Source organism: Diabrotica virgifera, chromosome 7, assembly GCF_917563875.1.
Source record: "Diabrotica virgifera virgifera chromosome 7, PGI_DIABVI_V3a".
NCBI classification, from domain to species: Eukaryota; Metazoa; Arthropoda; class Insecta; order Coleoptera; family Chrysomelidae; genus Diabrotica; species Diabrotica virgifera.
In genome coordinates, this window is record NC_065449.1 from 234,958,087 (window position 1) to 234,983,672 (window position 25,586).

Sequence of the window (25,586 nt, forward strand, 5' to 3'; positions counted from 1 at the left end):
TGTGTCTTAAAGGTGGAATTATTGCATCGCGGTGATTTCCCTTAAATAGGCAGGCGGGCAGATTGCAATTGCGCGCAGCGGTCAGGGTTCTCAACAGGGTGTCTAAGCCAATGGTGCAATTGCGCGCACGTCTTTAAAAAGGTATGCTGTGATTGCGCGCAAAGTCGTAAATTATAGTAAACGGAAGTTTTATTTACTTCTTATTCGTTTTGAACGGAAATATTGCTAATTTTAAAAAATAAGATAATAACAAATGAATACTACATTGAAATAGTTGTGATAAAAAAAACTAAATAGTGTTTCTTTTATAACTAATATTTATTCTATTAAATAATGTACATATGTAGACATTTAATTTGAACATGCCTTTTAACATATAGTTTTAACAAATTCTATCCTGGATATTTCTTTATTTTTAAATTTCTCTATCATATTTACATATTATTATTTTTATTTATGTTACATATTTTAATGTTCTTTCATAATTAATATTTTTAATTTTTTTTTGTAAATGTAAGCTATTTAGTTGCACATAATTAATTAAAAAATTAATGTATATTATATATTATACAGTACAATTGTCAAAGGACAATACCTAACTATACCTAACCCTTCGGTCCAAACCTAACTTTCGGGTATTAGAGCTGCTGATATATACCGCTGCGCGCAATCACAATACACCGTTTTGTTTACCTGCCTTAATCCTTCCGTTGCGCGCAGTCACAGCAACCCTCTTAAATTTCAGTACCCCAGGAGTTATTTGACCGCTGCGCGCAATCACAACCCACCCAGGCAGGTTGCCGTTGATATTTGGTTTAGAGTTGTGACTGCATAGCTCGACCGATAACGCCTGAGAGGCAGAAATAGCTATCTAGAGATAGTGGTCCGACTCTGAATCAAATAAAAACAAAATCTGCCTTTTTCATTTTCATCTTTACTCAGATTTGAGTACTTAAAACTGTCCTTCGGTCCTTTTCCCAGACGAAAAGAAGGTAAATACGTGACCGTGTCCTTTATTTGATTTCTTCTATATTCGTCGTCTCTGTGCTTATATACTGTAAAAGCCAGAAATACGGGATGCAGCCAGAAAGCAGTTTCTTAACGAAAATTCTTAGATTTAAAATACTGTTTATTTTATTTCAGTTATTTTAGTTGTCTAATTGTAAGTAGTAAACTTTGTATATGGCTTTTCGTCTTTCTCGTTTTACAAGAGATGTCGCTGTTTTGGGTCTCAACGGTGGAATTATTGCTTCGCGGTGATTTCCATTAAATAGGCAGGCTGTTGATATTCGGTTTAGATTTCTTGACTGCATAGTTCTACCGATGACGCCTGAGAGGCAGAAATAGCTATCTGGAGATGGTGGTCCGACTCTGAATCAAATAAAAACAAAAACGGCCTTTTCCTATTTCCTGAATAAAACAAGTCTCATGAGGGAGATAATAATTTTTTGTGTTCTTTATTACTGAAACAAAAGCGTTGCTTAAAAAAATAAAAAAAGAGGATAAAAAATAAAAATATTTTAAGAAAAATAGTGATTTATCTATGATGGAAATCCTAAAAGTATTGTAATGTTGTAATACATAAATTGTATTCATAATGCATACATTAAGTGTAATATATAAATTAAAATTAGGTAATAATAAATTTAGAAATTTCATGAAGCACGTAGTAAGAGAACTTTTAAAAGGAGAAGACATCGTCAGATTTATCAATATACAAAGAATCAGATATGGATGGGACATACAGAAAGAAGCAATCCAGAAACCGTTATCAATAAAATTACCAAATGGATGCCTGTCTCAGGCAGACCACGAGGAAGACCAAAAAACAGATGGGAGAACCAGATAGTTGAGGACTTTAAGAAGATGGAAGTTAGAGAATGGGTAACCACAAGCAAAAACAGGAACGAGTGGAAAAAAATTGTAGAAGATGTTAAGTCACATAACCAATTGTAAAACCAAAATGTTAATGTGGATTGATTCACCGCGACAAATGAATCGGAAGGGATCAAAGAGGCCTGCAGTCACTCCGCTAGGAGTGTATAGTAAAACCAATTTGTCTGCAACCGTGAGGAGAAAAAATGACATGGCGCTGTTTCACTGTTAGAACGTTTCGTGCTGTTAGAACGCACGACGACATTCCAATGGTGGCTCATGTAATCATATATGGAGCCTTTCTCCCTAGACGGTGGTTGGAACGTTCGGTGAACTCGCCGTGTTTATGTCGTCCCTTGCTACAACAACAGACGGCAGCCGTGCCGTCTTTAGGCACCCCAGTAAAATAGGGGACTTAATGCATCCTTTCATATGATACTGTCGTTCAGTCGCACGAAGGTTGTTTCCTTGGTTGTTTGGTACATTATTTTCATTTACACTTTGTGGCTGTTTGAAGTAGGTGCATATATTTTATATTATGATATCTCAGATTGATAGTGAAATATTAATAACATTATTTGAAGCGAGACCTGTTCTTTGGGACAAAACAATAGAAATATATAAAGATAGAAACTTGACGAGAAATGACTTGGTTTATGCCGTGTACTTAACAGTGAAATTGACGAATTAAAAAACTGCTAATATATTATAATAAACTTTATTTTACATAGTTGCAACTAAAGTTGAGTACAGAGGGCGTTCCATCAATATGTGTGAATATAAAAATTTATAAATCGTATCTTTTTGCGTTAATAGGATGGACCCAATGAATTCGGTTATTCTTATCTCTCTTTCTTCGACGATAAAGTAATAGACCAGGGCGCATCTGTAAAAATATTAGTACATTTGGACGTTGAGAGGTGACTCAAATTTTTTTGCAGAAATTGCTTGAAAATAACTCAAATAACAATATTTGAGTTATCCTCCCTCTCAAAAAGGTCCGGAACATTGTTTAAATAATCAAAATGTCAAAAAATGAAGGAAATATTCGATTTTTTTCTTCGTTTTTTGTTTATAACTTTAAAAATATTCACTTTCGAGAAAAGATGTACTGACATAAAAGTTGTGTAATTAAATTTCCTATAATATAGAATTGGCTAAAAATTTAAAAAATAGTCACCCTTGTTGCAAAATAGCAATATTTGCGAAAAAACTATACAAAAGCAAGTATTCGCATTTTATGTTTTTCAACCATTTATGCTACACTTAGGACCTTCATATTTCACCCAGAAAAACTTTATGATACAGTCGAACAATACTGTAAATTTAATTAAGATCGGTTTAGTAGATTTTGCAAAATAAATTTTGCAATCCAGCCTTCGCAAAAAAATTGATTTTTTTAAAATGTTACAGAACTGAAAATAAAGCATACAGCAAGTTGAAATTTTTTTGGTTTTAGAAGTGTACTGTACCTTTCATTTTCAATTTTGCAAAATTAAAATCGATTAACTACCAGAGCGTCAGGAATTTTTTTAAATAAACATTAATTATTGTTGCTACGCGCAGGACAGCGGATAGTTTGCTCTGATTGGGCATTCCAATGACCTTTGATAATGATTGACACATTTTAATTTTTATTACATTTCGATATAAATAAATAAATTTGTTTATTGCAAAATAAAACACATACTCTATCCTTTGAAATAACACTTTTATTAGCAAAAATTTTTTTTGTTCATATATTTTAACTTAGAGAATAAAAGATTATTATTTTTAAACATATGCAATTGTTTAAACAATATTTCACAAACAATAATAAAATTAGTTTGATTTTTGTGGAATTAAAATATTAAAATACAACAAAATACAGAGTAAGAAAATAATATATTAGATAAAGATTTGATGAAATTTTGGTGGAAATCAACTTGTGTGAATCGAACACAGCTGTCCTGCGCGTAGCACCAAAGATTAATGTTTATTAAAAAATTACTGACGCCGTGGTAATTAATCGATTTTAATTTTGAAAATTGTAGATGAAAGGTACAGTACACTTCTATAAGCAAAAAAAATAATTTAACTTGCTATCTGCTTTATTTTCAGTTCTGTAACATTTTGAAAAAATGAATTTTTCTTGCGAAAGCCGGACTGCAAAATTTATTTTGCAAAATCTATTGAATAGATCTTAATAAAATTTACAGTGTTGTTTTACTGTATCATAAAGTTTTACTGAGTGAAATATGAAGGTCCTAAGTGTAGCATAAATGGTTGAAAAACGTAAAATGCGAATACTTGTTTTTGTATGGTTTTTTCGCAATTATTGCTATTTTGCAACAAGGGTGACTATTTTTTAAATTTTTAACTAATTCTATATTGTAGAAAATATAACTACGCAACTTTTATGTCAGTACAACTTTTCTCGGAAATGAATACTTTTAAAGTTATAATCAAAAAACCAAGAAATAAATCGAATTTTTCCTTCATTTTTTGACAGTTTGATTATTTAAACAATGTTTCGGACCTTTTTGAGAGGGAGGATAACTCAAATATTATTATTTGTTTTATTTTCAAGCAATTTCTGCAAAAAAATTTGAGTCACCTCTCAACGTCCATCTCAGAACAGATGCGCCCTGGACTATAACCACAATGCTATAATTTGATTTCGCTCCGTATAATATACAATAACTCTACCTTTTATTTTACAAAATTATATTTAGTATTATAGGGTAAACGACTCGGTGAAGACTGGAGCGTCACGTCTTCTGTGAAATTATTTCAAAACAACATTTAAAACGAGCGGAACAACATTTAAAAACGAGTTGTTGACAGAGAGTCTTTTAAATTCTGTACACGAAAAACATAGACTGTAATATTTTTCTGAAGCTGTTTCCTTGCGGCATTTTTGTAATAAACTATTCTAAATGGGAAATAAGCCACAATTTAACTAAAAAATGATTTTGTTAACGTTTCGACGGCCAAATCGGAGGTCGAGACTTTAATAAAATCATTTTTTAGTTAAATTGTGGCTTATCTCCCATTTAGAATAGTTAATTACACAGATTGTATGAGCTAATTAGATGAGCTAATCCAAGATCCTACAAATAACTTAGTAGAACAACGATTATAAAAACAAATTAAGACTTTTAATTAAAAACATAAGAAATAATTACTGACAAAATAGAAATTGCAAATGAATTAAATACGCATTACAGTACATTAGGACAAAAGTATGGAGAAAAAATACCCATCTGTAATGATACATCGTAATAATACATATCAGGCATCGTATCATGTACCTACCTGAGCCACAAAGTGTAAATAAAAATAATATACCAAACAACACAGCAAAATATCTTCGTGCGACTCAATTCTTATTGTGTGAAAAGGACAGGTGCGTCAAAACTACCGCACGAGAAAACACTCGCACGTTCAAAATTCTTATAATGTGAAACAGCACAGACGCTCGTTTATGCGGTGCAAGTAACCTTGAGGATTTTTATTAACTCTGTTTACCTGTAGCCTGCAGTTGCCATGATGAATACATAAATTGAGATTGAATTTTAGTGACTGCAAGATTTCTCGTGATGTGCCAATTGCTGGGATTTCTTTCTCTTTAGCGATTGAATTTCATCTTTTACTTCAGAGAGCAAGGTAGTAGGTTCCATAGGGTAGTCGGATCGGCACAGAATTTCCTCTGGAGTCTCCGTATTTCTACATAAATCGCTACAATCATTTCGCCACTTTCCCAATATAGTCCAATTAATGAAGCTTAAAATAGGGTAAAACCTCGCAATTTTTACAGAATAGATCGATTTGCTTGAAAATTTGGGAATAAGTAGTGGATAGTCCAAGGATCAAAATGTATATGATGCCGAAAGACGCTTTTACCATGGGGTGGTTGCCACCCCATCTCGGGGGTGGATATTTTTTATTTTATTTTGACCGCAAACGTTGGTAAAAACATTCATTCTAAGCAAAAAACGTTCTATACGTTTTTTTGATAAAATTAATAATTTTCGATTTATTCGCTAGCAAAAGTCTTAGTTTTATATCGAAAAAATCAATGTTTTTAATCAGTTTTTTGCTAATAACTCAAAAAGTTTTCGTTTTATCAAAACAACTTTTCTTAACAAAAATGTACCTTTTGAAAAAATAAACAAAATATTTTTTTTATTTTCTTTAAGACCAATAGTAATCGAGCTATATTTTATTATATGTTAGGTATTCTTCGTCAAATGCTAAATATTGTAGTTTCAGACTGAAAAGACGGGAAAACTGTGTATTTTTCGAGGATAACTTGTTCAAACTAATTTAAAGTATTTAAAAATATCTTTCTACAGAAATAAAAAAAGTCTCTAGCTCAAAAATTAAGTGACTTTTTAAGTGATTATAAAGAGAATGTCAGTCCCTATTTTTTTCAGCGAAAAAGTGATCGGAAACTTCTCCCTATTTACCAACCTGATTAAAATTAGTCATTGACTTTATAGGTCTGGATCCCGCGTATGAAAAAAAGTTTATTAATAGCAAGCTGAAAATTTGTTAATAGCTTAAGGGTGTCTAGTCAGACAAACATTGATATATCGGAATACTGGAACAGGGGAAGTTTTAATTGTGGAACAGGGTTAAAACTTGGAACGGTCAGACCACGAAAACGGAACATATATTTTGTCCGACAGAACAGACTTAAAATCTCCGAACAGAGATTAAACCCTCATGCAAAAATCAGACTGCTATTTATCACTAAATGGGCGTTTTAATGAGTGGAATATGTAGAATATGTCATATGACAAGAATTATGACAGGTGATGAATAGCAGTCTGATTTTTGCATGAGAGTTTAATCTCTGTTCGGAGAGTGTAAGTCTGTTCTGTCGGACAAAATAAATGCGCCGTTTTCGTGGTCTGACCGTTCCAAATTTTTAACCTGTTCCACAATTAAAACTGCCCCTGTTACAGTGTTCCCATATATCAAAGTTTATCCGACTAGACACCCTTAAGCTATTAACAAATTTTAAGCTTGCTATTAATCAACTATTTTTTCATGCGCGGGATCCAGACCTATTATATAGTTTTTTATATTTATGTATTATTAATAGGTTCTAGAGGTTTGACCGGCTTATAATGATTAGCTTTTAAACAAATGGAGTTAAAAGCGAATAACGAATATTTGTAGTTTGGTAAAAATGCCCTTTTCTTCAGAATAGAAAGAGTAGCATCAGAGATACGAAAAAATATGGTAATCTAACATTGTCGCTTATTTAATTTCCAAGAAGGGAGTTAACAAAAATTGTTTCTATGGCAAAAACTTAGTGAGCTATTGACAATTAAAACTTGTAATTACATGCAAAAACCACCTATACCAACCCTTTTACAGTCACCTCTTTCTCCGACTGAGGTTTTTAAAAGAATTTAATATTAATAGCCTTATAGATCTTGTAGAAACCTACAAAATTCTGTTTTACCAAACTTTCTAGGATAAAAAATAAAAAAGTTACGGTTAAAAAATCAATCAATCAAAAAGTCCAATTGGAAGCTTAATAATGTAAGTTAGCGGCGTTTCCAGTCATTGGCCTTATTCATACTTCTTAATTTATGCATTACTAATCGATTTCAGAAGTTTGACTGATTTAGAATGATTAGTTTTTAAAAACCTGGAGTTAAAAGCGAATAGCGAATTTTTGTAGTTTGTTAAAAAAATTCCATTTTCTTCAGAATAGAAAGATTAGCATCAGAGTTACGAAAAAATGTTTAAATATGAAATTGTAGGTTATTTAATTCCCAAGAATTTTATATTCCCAAGAATTCCCAAGAATATAATATCGAAAAACATTGATTTGTTCGATATAAAACTAACACTGTCGATAGCGAATAAATCGAAAAATATTAATTTTATCAAAAAAATTTATAGAACATGTTTTGCTTAAAATGAATATTTTTATCAACTTTTGCAGTCAAAATGTAATAAAAAATTTGCACCCTCAAGATGGGGTGGCAACCACCCCCATGGTAAAAGCGCCTTTCGGAGTCATATAGATTTTTATCCTTGGACTAACCACTACTTATTCTCAAATTTTCAAGCAAATCGATCCATCCTGTAAAAATTGCGAGGTGAGAAGCTTCGGTTCCTGGAATAATATTAAGTCAGTGTTAGTCTTTGGATTATTAAAATGAATATTTTTATCAACTTTTGCAGTCAAAATGTAATAAAAAATTTCCACCCTCAAGATGGGTGGCAACCACCCCCATGGTAAAAGCGCCTTTCGGAGTCATATAGATTTTTATCCTTGGACCATCCACTACTTATTCTCAAATTTTCAAGCAAATCGATCCATCCTGTAAAAATTGCGAGGTGAGAAGCTTCGGTTCCTGGAATAATATTAAGTCAGTGTTAGTCTTTCTATTACTTTCGTTATCTATTACAGATCAGGTTTGAGGCTTATACTCTCTTTTTGAATTTATATGTATAATTTTGGAATTAATACCTCGGTTTATTTAGACAAGCAAGTTTTTCTACTTCTATTTATATTTGGGAGGTAAAGGTAATCAGCTATCTCTGCTGCATTGCTTTCTTATATCTTTAGATAACGCTCTGTATTTACAATTTGTTCCAAATGTTGTGGTATGCTCTTTTCTGCGTTGAATCGCAGTCCATGTCTCATCAGTATTACGTCATAAAAATAAATATTTTCATTAAAACAACTATAAAACATGTATAAAGTTTTTTTCGATGATATTTTTTTACAAATAAAAAATACATACATCATACTTAATTAGTAGATACATACATCATACAATGAATAATTTTAAAATAAATTAACACTAATATGTATTTTGATTAGAAGTAGTTTACAATAAATATATAAATAGGCATAGCTTATATTGCATGACACGAAAGTAAAGTGGGTTTAGACATATATTTTTCACAAAATTGCTGTTCAGCAGAGCTTGCCATAATCACGGTGTCATCTGCATATCTTATGTTATTTATTTTTCTTGCGTTAAATATTATTTCTCCGTCTTCAGAATTAATATATCATTTCCTTCACTTTGCTTCTTTAAAAATTAATTCACTGTATACATCGAGTAGGAATGGATACATAGTACATCCCTGCCTAACTTCCCTCCCGATTTCAATTTCTGACCTGGGTTCGTTTTCTACTACAACTTGTATTCTTTGATTCAAGTAAAGGTTTGTTATTATTCGGAAGCCCGTTTTAACTATGATTTTTATAAGAAATTGAAGAGTCTCAGATGCAGAATCCACCAATTTAATAAAAATTAAAATGGTAAATAGTAATTTAAAACTGAGACTTTTCGTGTTGAAAGTTCTTTCTGGTACATCCTTAATCTGCGACTTTTTCAATTAATAAGACCGCAGACGACAAATATAAAAAACGAAAAGGAAACGATCACATTCCGCTTTCATTCGTCTAGGAAAAAAGGACAGAAGAGGAACTTTCAGTACTCAAATCCGAGTAAAGATAAAAAAATAAGAAATGATGGTTTTGCTTGTTTTCGATTCAGAGGGTTGCACACCCGCTGGACAGGCTGTTTCTACCATTTCAGGCGTCCTCAGCAGCGTTCGTTAGCGTGCACTCCTCTGAATCGAAAAATAGCTGGACCGTCAATTTAAAGGGAATCTGAAAGATAATTCAAATTCCCCATTAGGACGCGATACAGCGACATCTCATAACAAATTGAAGAGTCTGCATCTGAGACTCTTCAATTTGTTATGAGATGTCGCTGTATCGCGTCCTAATGGGGAATTTAAATTATCTTTCAGATTCCCTTTAAAGGGCCTAGCCGGGTAAGATGGTGAAAAGTGCCCCCAACTCAATTTAAATTCCATATAGGTCACTTTTTAAAACATATAGAGGAACTCACTTTCTGAAATTTTTAGCCCCCTAGGTAATCACGTGACCCCCCTAGAGCCTAATTAGGCTTTTTAGGTTTTTATTTTTTATCTCAGCCGCGTCAAGAGCTAGCCAAAAACTTTATTTAAAGAAGTTGTAAGTTTAAAAAAGATCTATATGAAAAAAAATTTTTTATCTTTTGGCGGGAAATTCGAATTTTCAGAACAATTTTAAACTTTTAAATAACTCTGAAAAAAAAAACTAAGACACTCGTTTTTACGAAAATCAATTATAACGTGTATTTTTGCACAATCTTTCACCCTGAATTTTTTCAGATTTTTAAAATTGGTGAAACGTACCTTTAAAAATAAAAAAACCGCATTTTTTCGGTTTTTTTTTTTCGATTTTTGATACAATTTTATACATATTTTTCAAAAAAGGTAACACCGTCACTAGAATAGGTAAAAAACTGAAAAATAATTGGGGTTTGCTTTATAAAAATTTTTGTAACGCCATCCATTTTCAAGATACAGGGCGTTAAAGAAAACAAAATGTTACACATTTTTTACGATTTTGCTGAAACTACTGACAACATTGTAATAAAACTTGGCGGTTTTTAAGAGGTAGTTATTGTGCATGTTTTGACATACAATTAAGGATTTGATATTCATCATTGGCGCGCATAGGGGTAATGGTGTGAACTTTTTAAAGAATAAAGATAGTACGCCACTGACATATTTTAAATTAATAATCGTTTTTGAATACCTCGTTCAATTTGTGACAAAAAATCTATCTTCTTATTTTTTCATACGACGTGCCATTTTTATTCAAAAAATAAAAGATCTTAATCCTTACAAAGCATTCGAACTTCTAGTAGTTTCTACATCTACATACAGAAACTCATACACGTACATCCATTATAAAAATTAATTCGAATACTTTGGAAGCGTTAAGATATTTTATTTTTTGCAACAAAACGGCTCGTCGTATGAAAAAATGGAATGATCGATTTTTTGTCACAAATGGAACGAGGAATTCAAAAATGATTGTGAATTTGAAATATGTCAGTGGCGTACCATCTTTTTTTCTTTAATAAATTCAGACCATTACCGGTATGCGCGCCAATGATGAATATAAAATTCTTAATTGTATGTCAAAAAATGTACAATAACTACCTCTTAAAACCTGCCGAATTTTATTGCATTGTTCCCAGTAGTTTCGGCAAAATCGTAAAAAATGTGTAAAATTTTGTTTTCTTCAACGCCCTGTATCTTGAAAATGGATGTCGTTACAAAAAAATTTTATTAAGCAAACCCCAATTATTTTTCATTTTTTTACCTATTCTAGTAACGGTGTTACCTTTTTTGAAAAATATGTATAAAATTGTATCAAAAAACGAAAAAAAAGACCGAAAAAATGCGGTTTTTTATTTTTAAAGGTACGTTTCACCAATTTTAAAAATTTGAAAAAATTCAGGGTGAAATATTGTGCAAAAATACACATTATAATTGATTTTGGTAAAAACGAGTGTCTTAGTTTTTTTTTTCAGAGTTATTTAAAAGTTTAAAATTGTTCTAAAAATTCGAATTTCCCGCCAAAAAATTTTAAAATTTTTTTTTCATATAGATCTTTTTTAAACTTACAACTTGTTTAAATAAAATTTTTCGCTAGCTCTTGACGCGGCTGAGATAAAAAATAAAAACATAAAAAGCCTAATTAGGCTCTAGGGGGTCACGTGATCACCTAGGGGGCTAAAAATTTCAGAAAGTGAGTTCCTCTATATGTTCTAAAAAGTGACCTATATGGAATTTAAATTGAGTTGGGGGCACTTTTCACCATCTTACCCGGCTAGGCCCTTTATGGTCCAGCTATTTTTCGATTCAGAGGAGTGCACGCTAACGAACGCTGCTGAGGACGCCTGAAATGGTAGAAACAGCCTGTCCAGCGGGTATGCAACCCTCTGAATCGAAAACAAGCAAAACTATCATTTATTATTTTTCTATCTTTACTCGGATTTGAGTACTGAAAGTTCCTCTTCTGTCCTTTTTTCCTAGACGAATGAAAGCGGAATGTGATGGTTTCCTTTTCGTTTTCTATATTCGTCGTCTGCGGTCTTATTAATTGAAAAAGTCGCAGATTAAGGATGTACCAGAAAGAACTTTCAACACGAAAATTCTCAGTTTTAAATTACTATTTTCCATTCTCTGAATCGAAAACAAGCAAAATCATTATTTATTATATGATTTTTGTCTTTAGAATTTTAATTAATTATTCATGTCTTACTTTATCAAATGCTTTTTTAAATTCTAGATAATAAACATGCACGTTTCATCCTATTTATTCTTTCTACTGGGATTTGGTACAGCCCTACTCCTTTGTTATTTTTGTCAAGTCAACGTATATTAAGTTATTTTGTTCTTTGAACCAATAAGCCATCATACAGCTGGAAAAAAATTTCAATGCAATTGATTCCTGAAAAATCTTACAGTAAAAAACTGTACGAGTAATGCTTACGCTGGTATTTATGTAGTTGCAGTTGGCACTTACATTTCATGCCCATTCGCAACACATTTGATTTGGTGATTGCTTATTTTCGCTGTTTTCTTATATTATATCTACACTTACTTTTAAACTTCCGCATAGCAATATATCCTTCAGTTACTGGTTTTAATATACCATATCACAATATCTAAATAACCGTTACCAATGATAGCAATAATTTTACAACAAACTATGTTAAAAAAATAATAGAAAAACAAATGTATTTTTGTTGTTCTGAAGCTATTTCCTTGTGGCATTTTTATAATTAAGCATTTTCTATGGCAAATAAGCCACAAATTTACTAAAAAATGAATTTATTAACGTTTCGAAGCCCAAATCGGGTTTCGTTGTCAAAATACAAAATACTATTAAAATAAACAAAAATGTTGTTGCTAAGTAAAAAAATTCTTCTAACAATTTATTTAATCTGACTCATTTATATTGGCAATTCAGACGTATATTATACATTTTAAAGTAGAAGACTTTAAAATGATATCGCCAATATTTATGAGTTGCGTTCCTGGGACGACTTTACTAAAATATAGTTCATTCGATTACATGAAATCAATCCCAACTGTAGGAATTGACAAGATTGGATCGAATGAAACAGAACAACTTAGAACGGGATCCTACAACATTCACAAGAAATAATACGAGGAAAATAACAATACCATATATAAAAGGACTATCCAAGAAACTTAAAACAATAGGAAACAAATTCAAAATTTCAACAACATTCAAAACAACAAACACATTGAGATATATTCTATCTAAAACTAAACCTAACAATGAACAAGAAAGAACAAAGAATTGCATTTATAAAATACCTTGTGAATGCGAACAATTTTATTTAGGTGAAACATCAAGACCATTAAACGTTAGAATGAGTGAACATCAGTCTTATATTAAAAATAGAGAATTTGATAGATCTCAAATATGTCAACACGCACGGGATAATGAACATAGAGTTCAGTGGAGAGATTCAAGTATAGTCCTGAAAGAATCAGATAGTAAAAAGAGAAAAATCAAAGAAGCGGCTCTAATTATGCTAAATGAAATCAATTGTGTCGCAAATTCCTCGGTAGAATGCAGTAGGATGTGGTTACCCATACTGAAAGAGGAAGTCAATAGAAAGAAAATACCACGCTTAGTAAGTCAATAACATATCGAGTTAATACAAATTTTATATTTTAGTATTACTTATTGTATATCTATGTATTATTAATATTATTTATAATTTAAACATATTAAAGTCAGAATTTGGTATTAGTTTTTTGAAGGTAAATTAAATGTAAGACCAAATACTTACGATGTCGGGATAGTATCACGAGGTTTTTTCCTGGTTTTCCCTCGTGATTTACCATGGAATTTCTAACGTGAGAAATTTACTGTCATCGTTGCATTTGGTTGTCTTTTTAAAGACAGATCACATGCTATGATTTTTTTGCGACGGATATTCTTGGGAGCTGGGATTGATTTCATGTAATCGAATAAACTATCTTTTAGTAAAGTCGTCCCAGGAACGCATTTCATAAATATTGGCGATATCATTTTAAAGTCTTCCACTTTAAAATGTATAATATACGTCTGAATTGCCAATATAAATGAGTCAGATTAAATAAATTATTAGAAGAAATTTTTTTACTTAGCAACAACATTTGTGTTTATTTTAATAGTATTTTGTATTTTGACAACGAAACCCGATTTGGGCTTCGAAACGTTAATAAATTCATTTTTTAATAAAATTGTGGCTTATTTCCCATAGAAAATACTTAATTATAAATGTATTTTTAAACTGATACCATCTTATTAAGACTAGTTCCTGGACCGACCAATTCCTTGGCCAAAAGATACTCTGGGCCTATAACCGTTTTCGTCAGCTACGTAGGTGGTTTGAAGTGAAAATCCCTCAGGATAGTTAAAAGCAAAATCGCCATTGACTTGAAGTGCTAGCTTGTCCTGGGATAGTTGTTGTAATATTCCTGCTTCATTACGAACAATTGGGTCACTAGTTTCATATCTGTAAACAGAATTCAACTTATTTTACTTTATATTTGACAAATGATTATTAATAAAAAGATAACACAGAACAAAATGAAGAAACCCAAAGAGACAATGAAAACCCAAGCCAGCGACTTTTCAAGCTTACAATAACTAATACGCCAAAATAAATAATAGTATCGAAATGTATCGTGTTGAGAAATTGATCGGATAGAAAACCATAAAAATATAAAGCACTAATGAATAAAGCTTGGTAAACTAAGACCCCGTTCACATGACAGGCGCATAACGCGCGTTTTGATAATTCGCGATTACAACTACATACATTTTGTTTGAGACCATATGTCGCTAATAAGTGTGCTGTTAATGCCTTCTGGTTCTATTTAATTAAAAAAAATAAATACATCTTCGATACATTATATTTTATTCACTGGTACGACCAATATGTAAATATTAATATTATTGAAATAAAAATGTATACCATTTTTATTCAGTTGCAATGCGAAGGCAAAACAATCTTACTTTTCAATTAGAATACGGAGTGCAGTCCAGTCCCTTGAATCGCGATTTTCGGCTCTTATTGGAGCCTTCATCGGAAGGAACGTAGGCACTGTTCTCCATATTTTAACTGATTCGTATCGAGAGGTTTTCCCACCCATTGCAACTGAAGTGATGATAGTAGGTGGCTAGCGCCTTCTGGCATTGAAAGACGAAGTAGTTTTCAATCCTAATAGTAAATTATTAATATTGAAAATATTAAAAATATTACTGAAAGATTTTTAAATTGAAAACTTATTGGTACACTTTCCTGGTGACACCTCCAAGACTTCTACAATTTGCAAGTCAAATGGATGCTGCAGTGAAGACGAGAGGGAAGGAATTCTATACTATGCAATTCACATCCCCCGTCTGCAGCTGATAAAGTTCCAACGGAAAAATGCACCGAGTTACTCTACGGATTAATACGACTATAAAATAAAAATGTATACCATTTTTATTCAGTTGCAATGCGAAGGCAAAACAATCTTACTTTTCAATTAGAATACGGAGTGCAGTCCAGTCCCTTGAATCGCGATGAATAATATTAATGATTCATAGCGCCTCGACCTCTACATACTACGTTAATAATAATTATCTCTCTATCCCCATACTGATTGCTCAGCATGTTTTTATACCGATCTAAATCATAACAAATATAGTTCACGCATAATAAACATGTGATACAAAACTATAAACTATTGTTTTTATATCTGTTCAATACCCTAAAGGTTAATAATCTTATTTAAATTATGATTTATACAGAGAGTTCATATTATAATACACATGATGCTAGCGCGCGTTTTAATGATTCAAAACATGTAAACGGTCTCAAATAAAATGTACGTAGCTGTAATCGGGCTGTAAGAGCCTATTAGTGAAATTTCTCGATCATTTTAGGCACCGTTAGACCCCGTTCACATGACAAGCGCTTAACGAGCGTTTTGATAACGCGCGATTACAACTACATGCGTTTTATTTAAGGCGGTTCACATGCTAAAGCGCGTTTAAATCATTAAGATTTATTATTTATTTTGGCGGATATAGTAGGTATATTCTTGGACACCGCACCGATAAGAAGCTTGTATTACTAATACCTTTAGAGAATGATTTTTACAATCTTCTTTATTACTTTCCCTAGCTGACCTAGCCATGATCTCGAAAGTTGTTGATCTTCTTCTTGACTGTCATTTGCAGATATACTAGGTAGGTTTCTGTAATTGGTTTAGTTATTTTAATTTCTAGCAGACCCAAATTAGTAGACTAAAAAGTTCACAGGATGTGCCATCGAACATTTTCCATGCAGGTTTTATTGTTATTGATGCAAAAAAAAATCGGAGTCGTCAATTTTTATTTTTAGGGAAACACAGTTTGAAACTATTTTGGTATTTTATATTCACAATTATTTCTCGATAACTGGCCATCCAAATTGATAATACGAGATGCAGTGAAAAATCTAAATAAATAGCTTTTAAAACGAGCCCTCCCCGCTTTTGAGAAGGTTGCATATAAGAATTTTTCTATTTATAACATATGTTACGAAGCATATGCATACATGTTATACAAAGAAGCATCCAAAATGCATTTAGAAATAAATCAAAACAAAACAAAATACCTAATATGCTAAAGAAAAAACCCAGTTAATATGATAAGCTTAAATATTGGTGAATTTGAATTTGAAAAGGTAGAACATTTTAAATATCTTGGAGTCTCAGTTAATGGAAGTAATGATAAAAGTATCGAAATTAATGAAAGAATCCAGGGAGGAAACAGAACCTACTGGAAATACAGTAACTTCCTCAAAGATAAGAAGCTTACTCAGAATACAAAACTGAAAATTTACAAAGCAGCAATTAGACCAGTAATCACATATGGGGCTGAAGTAATGTATCTGACACAGAAAGAGAAAGAAAGATTGAGGATCCTAGAAAGGAAAATAATTCGGAGAATAGCAGGACCAATAAACTTAGGTAATAATGAATTAAGAAAACGCATGAACTACGAAGTAAGAGAACTTCTGAAAGGAGAAGACATCATCAGATTTATCAAGGCACAGAGACTCAGATGGATGGGACATATATAAAGGAGGAATCCGGAAGCCGTTATCAAGAAAATTTCCAAATGGAGACCTGTATCAGGGAGACCACGAGGAAGACCCAAAACTAGATGGGGGAACCAGATAGAGGACCTTAAGAAGATGGGAGTCAGAGAAGGGGTAACCAGAAGCAAAAACAGGAACGAATGGAGGAAAATTGTAGAAGATGCCAAGTCACACAACCAATTGTAAAACCAAAATGTTAATGCGGATTGATTCACCGCGACAAACGAATCGGAAGAGCCCAAAGTGTGCGGCAGGAGTGTAGATGTCATAATGATGATGATATTCACAATTATTTCTCGGTAACTGGCCATCCAAATTGATAATACGAGATGCTGTGAAAAATCTAAATAAATATCTTTTCAAACGAGCCCTCCCCGCTTTTGAGAGGGTTGCATGTAAGGATTTTTCTACTTATAAAACATGTTCCATAGAAAATAAATAAAATACCAATAGTACTAAAATGGCACTACAATACCCTATGCCAATACAGCAAAATATTTGGGTACGACCCTAGATGTCAGACTGAGATGGAAAGAACACATCAAAAAGAAAAAATAGAATTAAACATAAAATATAGAAAATTGTACTTGCTCCTCGGAAGAAATTCAGAATTAAAAAAAACTAAGTTTTCAATCTAATAGCACATAAAGCAACATCCAAAAATGTTACTCTACATCCTACCAGACTGAAAACAATGGGAACCTTCTCTAGTAACACCTCCGAGGCTTCTACAATTGGCAAGCCATAACTGATGCTGAGACTAAAGAAGATGAGGGAATTTAACAATTTATAATTCAGGTCCCATCTGCTCAGCGCGGTAAAGTTCCAACGAGAATGGTTCCCTTTTCCAATTTCACCCATTTTCAATTTCGTTGCAACACGAAACTACAGCCTCATCATTATTCCAGTTCAATCAGAGAGTGCAGCAAGCACCTCTACTGGTTTCGAAACTTATTAGTCTCTCATCAGGAGGCACATATGCTGCTCTCTCTAATCCAACTAGGACAAACCCCGGCGTGCAGTCACGGACTGCAACGAACGAAATGGCAGGGATGCCCTAGCGAGTAAAAAACTAAGTTTTCAATCTAATAGCACATAAAACAACAGGGGGGAACCATTCTCGTTGGAACTTTACCGCGCTGAGCAGATGGGACGTGAATTATAAATTGTAAAATTCCCTCATCATCCTTAGTCTCAGCATCCGTTATGGCTTGAAAATTGTAGAAGCCTCGGAGGTGTTACCAGAGAAGGTTCCCATTGTTTTCAGTCGGGTAGGGTGTAGAATAACATTTTTTGATGTGGTGTTATGTGCTATTAGATTGAAAACTGGTTTTTGCTAGCAGTTGCCGCTAGGGCATCCCTGCCATTTTGTTCGTTGCAATCCGTGAGTGCACGCCGGGGTTTGTCCTAGTTGGGTCAGAGAGATCTGCATATGTGCCTCCTGATGAAAAACTAATAAGTTTCGAAACCGATAGAGGTGCTCGCTGCACTCTCTGATTGAACTGGAATAATGATGCGGCTGTAGTTTCGTGTTGCAACGAAATTGAAAATGGTTGTTCATTTTTAAATTCAGAATTGTCAGTAAATAATAAGCTCATGATATATAAACAAGTACTGAAGCCGGTATGGGCATATGGCATAAAGCTCTGGGGATGTGCCAGTGCGAGTAACGTCAAAATGATCTAAAGTTTTCAGAGTAAAGTACTAAGAGACATTGTAAATGATCCCTGGTACATAAGAAGTAGCGACCGACACTGAGACCTAGGTGTGGAAATGGTGGCAGATTTAATTAAAATATTTGCAAAGAAGCATGAAAACAGACTTCATGGCCATGCAAACGTAAAAGATATTCAACTCCTGGACCAGCATGGAATAGTGAGAAGACTCAAGAGAACTAAACCTTTCTAGTTAGTGTAAATAACAAATGTTAGTGTAGTGTGCATGTAAATGTGTGTGTTAAGTGTTTTGTTTAAGCTGGTTAAAAAAAATTGAGGAATACCATTGGGAAGAACTCAACAAACATTAGTTTTAAGATTGTCATTAAACATTACAGTATTTTGTAATTAATAGTTGTAAATGACCAAGGTATCGCCTCGGTGTTGTTTAATAAATAAAAAAAATAAAATATGTTCTCTAAAAATAAAAATTATGGGATTCGAACGTTTTGGTTTTTTGCACCAAAACCAACGAGTGGAAACCTGAGTGGACATATATATTTTGGTTGCATATTCTGTATAGATAACTATGGGCCATTCCACGAACATACGCCTGTTTTGGATTACTTCGACAACGAATATTTTACTGTGCAACATAAAAAGTACGAAAGTACTTCCAATAAACCAATAAACAACAATGTAATTTGCAATTTACTTTCGTTCTTCTTATTTTGCACAGTAAAATATTCGTTGTCGAAGTAATCCAAAACAGGCGTATGTTCGTGGAATAGGGTATAATAATGTACATATTTATGTAGAATTATGTGGGTATAATATGTATACCTAATATACAACATAGGTACATTATTTCTTTTAAATCTTACTGCACGCCATGAATGATATTTATATTTAATCGCAGCAAATTGCTATTAATAATTTACTACCGGTATTACTTTTATTCATATTAACATGTTTTTCATAATGCATACCCTTAAATAAGCTTTTTATATATATCAAAAAAAGGAAAGACAGCTCAAGTGTCATTCCCAAGAAGTTGTGTTAGTGTGAAAGTTTTGAAAATGAACGTGAAGCTCAGGATTCTTGATGACCCGAAATAAATTCGCGGGAAAACAAACCACATCTTAGGCAACCAACTTTATCACAGTGTATTGTATCTCCTCTATAATAGCAAACCGTAAAATATAATTATATTTTTAAATTTATTAATAATTATTGCTGCTTAAAACTGAACGTCAATATGGCTTTTCATTCACAGTCATTTGTTTCGAGCTTCTGTCATATGTCGTATAATCCGTGTATATTAATATTATACACAGAGTATACAACATGTGACAGAAGCTCGAAACAAATTACAATCTATGAAAAGCCCTATCAGGCAACACTTTGCCAGACTTAGGAGAGTAGAAAGAATAACCACCAAAACTATTCTTTCACATAAGGAATAAAAATGATCCTGCTTGAAAAGCAATATTAAAGACATTTAAAACAGGGCAAAGCCTTTAAGAGCTGGAACAACTCTAAAGTAATCTTATTACACAAGAAAGGTGATAATCGAAATTTGGAAAACTACAGGACTATCAATATACTGTCACACCTGTTTAAAATACTCACAAGTCATAACTACCCGACTAACAAGGAAATTAGATGAAAACCAACCATATGAACAGGCAGGTTTTAGAAAAGGCTATTCAACTTCCGATCACCTGTTAACCACAAAAATATTGATAAAAAAATGTAACGAATACAAGTTTCCAGTTTTTATAGCATTTGTAGACTGGAAAAAAGCTTTCGACACTATAGAACACACGGCCGTAATATACGCAATGCAAAATTGTAGAATAGACAGCAGATATATTAACTTAATAAAAGAAACTATGAACCAAGCTACAGCTACATACTACCTAAATGAAAATGAATACACGAACCCTGTACCATTAAACAGGGGAGTCAAACAGGGAGACACTCTATCACCCAAACTGTTCACCTTAGCTTTGGAGGACGTGTTTAAAAATCTAAATTGGAAATTTAAGGGAATAAACATCAATGGCCGCTACCTCAGTAATCTACGATTTGCGGATGATATAATCCTGATAGCTACTGACCTACAAAGACTGCAAACCATGCTTTCAGAACTACACACAGAATCTTCTAAAATAGGACTAAAAATTAATTTAAACAAAACAAAAGTCATGCACTCCGAAGAAACCGTGACAATAATAAACGACAAAGTTATAGAAAAAGTTGAAGAATATACAAACAAAAATACAGGTCATAAATTAAATCACATATTCTGGGACCAAAAATAGTCCGAATGAACCTAACCTACCTTAGTACAAATATGCACAGAAAAAAAGTTATAGCCCTTTGAAGTTACAAAATTAAAATCGATTTTTTCGAATATATCGAAAACTATTAGAGATTTTTTATTGAAAATGGACATGTGGCATTATAATGACAGGAGCATCTTAACGAGAAATTATAGTAAAATTTGTGCTCCCCATAAAAATTTTATGGTGGTTTTGTTCGCTTAAACGCCCCCAAACTTTTCTGTACGTTCCAGTTAAATCATTATTGTGATACCATTAGTTAAATTCTATATTTTTAAAACTTTTCTGGCTCTTAATATTTTTTCGATAAGGCAGTTTTTGTCGAGTTGTGGCTTCTTTTTTAATATGTTTACATAAATATTTTATGGGGGTTTTGTTCCTTTAAACCCCCCAAATGTTTGTGTACGCTCCAATTAAACTATTACTGCGATACCATTAGTTAAACAAAATGTTTTTAAAACTTTTTGCTTATTTTTATTTTTTCGAGAAGGCACCTTTTATCGAGATATGGCTTCTCTTTTAATACGGTTCAAAATATACTTAAAATTTTAAATCTTACATAAATTTTCATATTATTACCAAGTCTCCATAATCGTACTTAACTATATGGTACATTCCATGTCAAATCACTCAGGCAAAAAATTTTGGATCTCCGATTTGTCTGAAAATTGGTATATAGCTTCTGCGGGACGTAAAAATAAGATATTTAAGGTCAAAAAATCTTCTTCTTCCAAATTTTATTTTATGCGATTTTACAGAGATTTGGTGTTTATTTAAACAAATTTGTATTTTCTGTCGTAAAGTATCAATGAAAAACATAATAATTTAATAGAAAGGACTCAAAAATGTCATTATATGGCATTATAACAAGTTATTTTGAATCAAAACAAGTTTTTGATAAAATTTTATAGTGTAAAAAACGTTAAAATACCGTTTTTTACCTTTTCCTCCATTGCCAAAATACGTCATCATCGAATTGGCTGAAAATTTGTCCACAGATAGTCAAAAGATAGGACTTTAAGTGGTTAGAAGGATTTGAATTATATTACAATACCAAAAAAGTTACATGCAGTAATATCAGACTCAAAAATATATATTAGTCCAGTCGGGATAGCATTTGACCTTGAATGCTGAGCTGCCCAAAATTTTATTTTTCTGATCTTTAGGGGAGTCAATAGTAGCCTAAATTTAAAATCACGAATGAATTACTCCGTTACGTTAGCCGCCATCTTGATTTTAAAGGAGAACTTGTTTTGCTCAATACCTCCGCCATTTTTAACTTTTCGACAAAAGTGGTAGGAACTGAAATTGTTCCAAATAAATCGTATTTACAATTATTACAATTTCTTTCTAACAATTTTTGTCGTGAGGTCGATATTTTCGAGTTAATTGTACTTATATTAGACGCCTATATTTTTGACTCTATTATTGCATGCAACTTTTTTGGTATTGTAATATATTTCAAATCCTTCTCACCACTTAAAGTCCTGTGTTTTGTCTATCTGTGGACAAATTTTCAGCCAGATCGATTATGATGTATTTTGGGAATGGAGAGAAATGTAAAAAACGGTATTTTATCGTTTTCTACACTATAAAATTTGATCAAAAGCTTGTTTTGAATCAAAGTAACTTGTAATAATGCCATATAATGACATTTTTGAGTCCCTTCTATTAAAATATTATGTTTTCCATTGATACTTTACGATAGAAAATGCAAATTTATATAAATAAACACCAAATCATTGTAAAGTCGCATAAAATAACATTTTGAGAAAAAAAGAAGAAGAAGATTTTTTGACCTTAAATATCTTATTTTTACGTCCCGCAGAAGCTATATACCAATTTTCAGACAAATCGGAGGTCCAAAATTTTTTTTGCTCCAAAATTGAGTGATTTGAAATGGAATGACCTATATACAAATATGTGGTGGATTTGACAAATAGTCAAAATATCTCGATAAAAACTGACTTTTCGAAAAAGTACTAAGAGCCAAAAAGGTTTTAGAAATATTGTGTTTAAGTAATGGTACTACAATAATAATTTAATTGGAACGTACACAAAAGTTTGGGGGAGTTTAAAGGAACTAAACACCATAAAATTTTTATAGGGTGTAAATTTCACTATAGTTTTTTCTTAAGATGCTACTGTCATAAGAATGCCATATGTCCATTTTCAATAAAAAATCTTTAATAGTTTTCGATACATTGAAAAAAATCGATTTTCATTTTGTAAATTCAAAGGGTTGTAACTTTTTTTATATGCCCATTTGTACTAAGGTAAGTTAGGTTCAATCAAACTATTTCTGGCCCCAGAATATGTGATAAAATTTATGACCTGTATTTTCGTTACACCCTGTATATACTTAGGACAAAAATGTTACTAAATAGGGAAATTCAAACGGAAGAAATAAAAAGAAGAAGAAAGTTAGCATGGGCAGCATTCGACAAACTGAACTATATACTCAGAAATCAGCAAATCCAACTACATCTTAGATCTAAAGTTTTTGATGCATGCATTATTCCGATATTAATATATGGTCACAAACATGGACGATCACAAAAAAGAATATAAACATACTCACATACTCAGAGTCTCTCAAGACGCGATGGAAAGAGCAATGCTTGGCATATCACAGGAACAAACAGGACAGGAAAACAAACACATGGATAAACAGAAAACCAAAGTCATGTGGTACAAAAATCATTAAAATTGAAATGGGAATACGCTGGACGTGTAGCTAGGAGCGATCTAAACAAATGGCACAGAACAATTCAAACCTGGAGACCATACCAACACAAAAGACCCAGAGGCAGACCTCCTATCACTCCTATGAGATGGACAGATGATCTGAAACGAACTGCCGGGAAAAATTGGCTATAAGTAGCGTACAACCAAAAACAATGGAAGGAAGACTTTTGAAGATGCTTATGTTCAGATGCTAGACGAAGAAGGAAAAGAAGAAGAAGATCAATGACATATATTTATATACATAGTTTTTTATGTGTACACATATATTCATAATATTATATTCAGTAATTATGACAATCTGTAGGCCCTAAACAAGGACCAACATGAAGCATGTTAGACCGTTTTTGCACTTATTAATACACCAAAATCTACAGTAAACTACTGATCTACCTAACAAACTAAATAAACCTAACCATAAATATGTTAATAGTGTTATATTATCACATACCCAAATTCATATCCATCTGGTCTCACATCACTATTGGCTCTTATAATCACAGAACTGGGATTGTTATTTGCAGGTAAAGCAACACATAAAGCGATTAGCGCAATAAAAACAACAACTGTGAACTTCATGTTTGGAGAAGTTATTATCAACTGATACAAATTTGATGTGAATTTTTTCTATTTAAATATTAAGGTATTATAAGGGTCATGGTGGGTCAAACGTGATGAGTTAATATAATTTTCATAGATATTTACTCTCCTTTGCATTTTTATTGCCGAAATGTATGTCAGCAAGAGGAGATTAATGATATGGAAAATTATTCAGTCAGATTACCTTTGAACAAATTAAAATACCAAGGTAGATCCAAAAGTATCCGAACAAACCAATGAAATATAAAAATATCAATGTGGTCTGCAGCTTAAATTGGAACTACGTTTATTTCTGAAGTTAGATATTTCGCTGATTATTTATTTTTTTCACTTTATCATGAAAAATTGTTTTTCCGCAAATCGCCAGGAAATTTTGACATTCCTGTCAAAATTTCTTGAAGAAAAAGTCAGGACTTCCTTACTGTAAGGAAATGTCATTTCCTTACTGTAAGGAAATGATATTTCCGTACAGTTGTTAGTGTTCTACATAAATGATAGAAGGTCTAGGAAGTATGCCATTACAACATTCTCTGAGAAAGAACTCGTATTTTTACTCATGCGATAATCCATAAAACGTCTGTATGCATTTTCGTACTTTTCTTTTGATTTCTTTGGCAATAATTCTAATGAAGCAGTATTCACTGCCTCAACCAGCTCTGGAGGAGTCCCAGGAATGGAAATTTCATCATCACTTATCATTTTACTTTCGAGAACACCAGCAATTAAATTTATAAGCGTCAAGTTTGACAATTCAACCACAGTACGTTTCCATAGTAACCCAAGTAATTTTATTAGGAATTTCAAAGCACCATTTATTTGAGAATAAAATTATCGCGTTTTTTTTAAATCAATCAATATCTGTCGAATTTTAAACGATTTGCGGGAAAATAGTATGTTTACCTCGTAGGAAAAGCCACATTCCTGGACTCTGTGTTGCTCAGTCTCGGCTTGCGCCTCGACTTAGCAATCTTCACAGTCGTCCAGGAATGTTAAGCTTTTCCTACCCGGTAAACAATGTACTATTATTCTATAAAATTAACTAACACTTATCATCATCATCATCTTGGTGCTACAGCCCTTAGAGGGCCTCGACCTTCTCAAGCTTTCTACGCTATTCTGTTCTCTTCCTTGCTTTCATTTTCCAGTTGCCGACTCCGATCTTCTCGGCATCTTGTGTTACCCCGTCCATCCACCTCAGCTTTGGTCTACCCCGGGTCTTCTCATTCCCACGGGTTGCGCTGTTAGAATCTTTTTGAAATTAACTAACACTTAGATACATGTTATAGTCAAAGCCCGAATTTCAGGGAATCCTATGTTTGATTAGGCAATCCTCA

At 32.5% G+C, this 25,586-nt stretch overlaps 1 protein-coding gene across 1 annotated transcript; it reads right to left on the reverse strand.

Annotated features, from left to right (window-relative positions):
- Positions 1 to 8,575: 8,575 nt before the first annotated feature.
- On the reverse strand, positions 8,576 to 24,318 carry LOC114325688 (larval cuticle protein 65Ag1-like). The gene is made up of 2 exons (XM_028273820.2): positions 24,104 to 24,318; positions 8,576 to 14,285 (listed from the first exon to the last, which is right to left on the reverse strand). The coding sequence occupies exons 1-2, from the start codon at positions 24,229 to 24,231 to the stop codon at positions 14,081 to 14,083; spliced, it is 333 nt and encodes a 110-aa protein (XP_028129621.1). The 5' UTR covers positions 24,232 to 24,318; the 3' UTR covers positions 8,576 to 14,080.
- Positions 24,319 to 25,586: the final 1,268 nt, after the last annotated feature.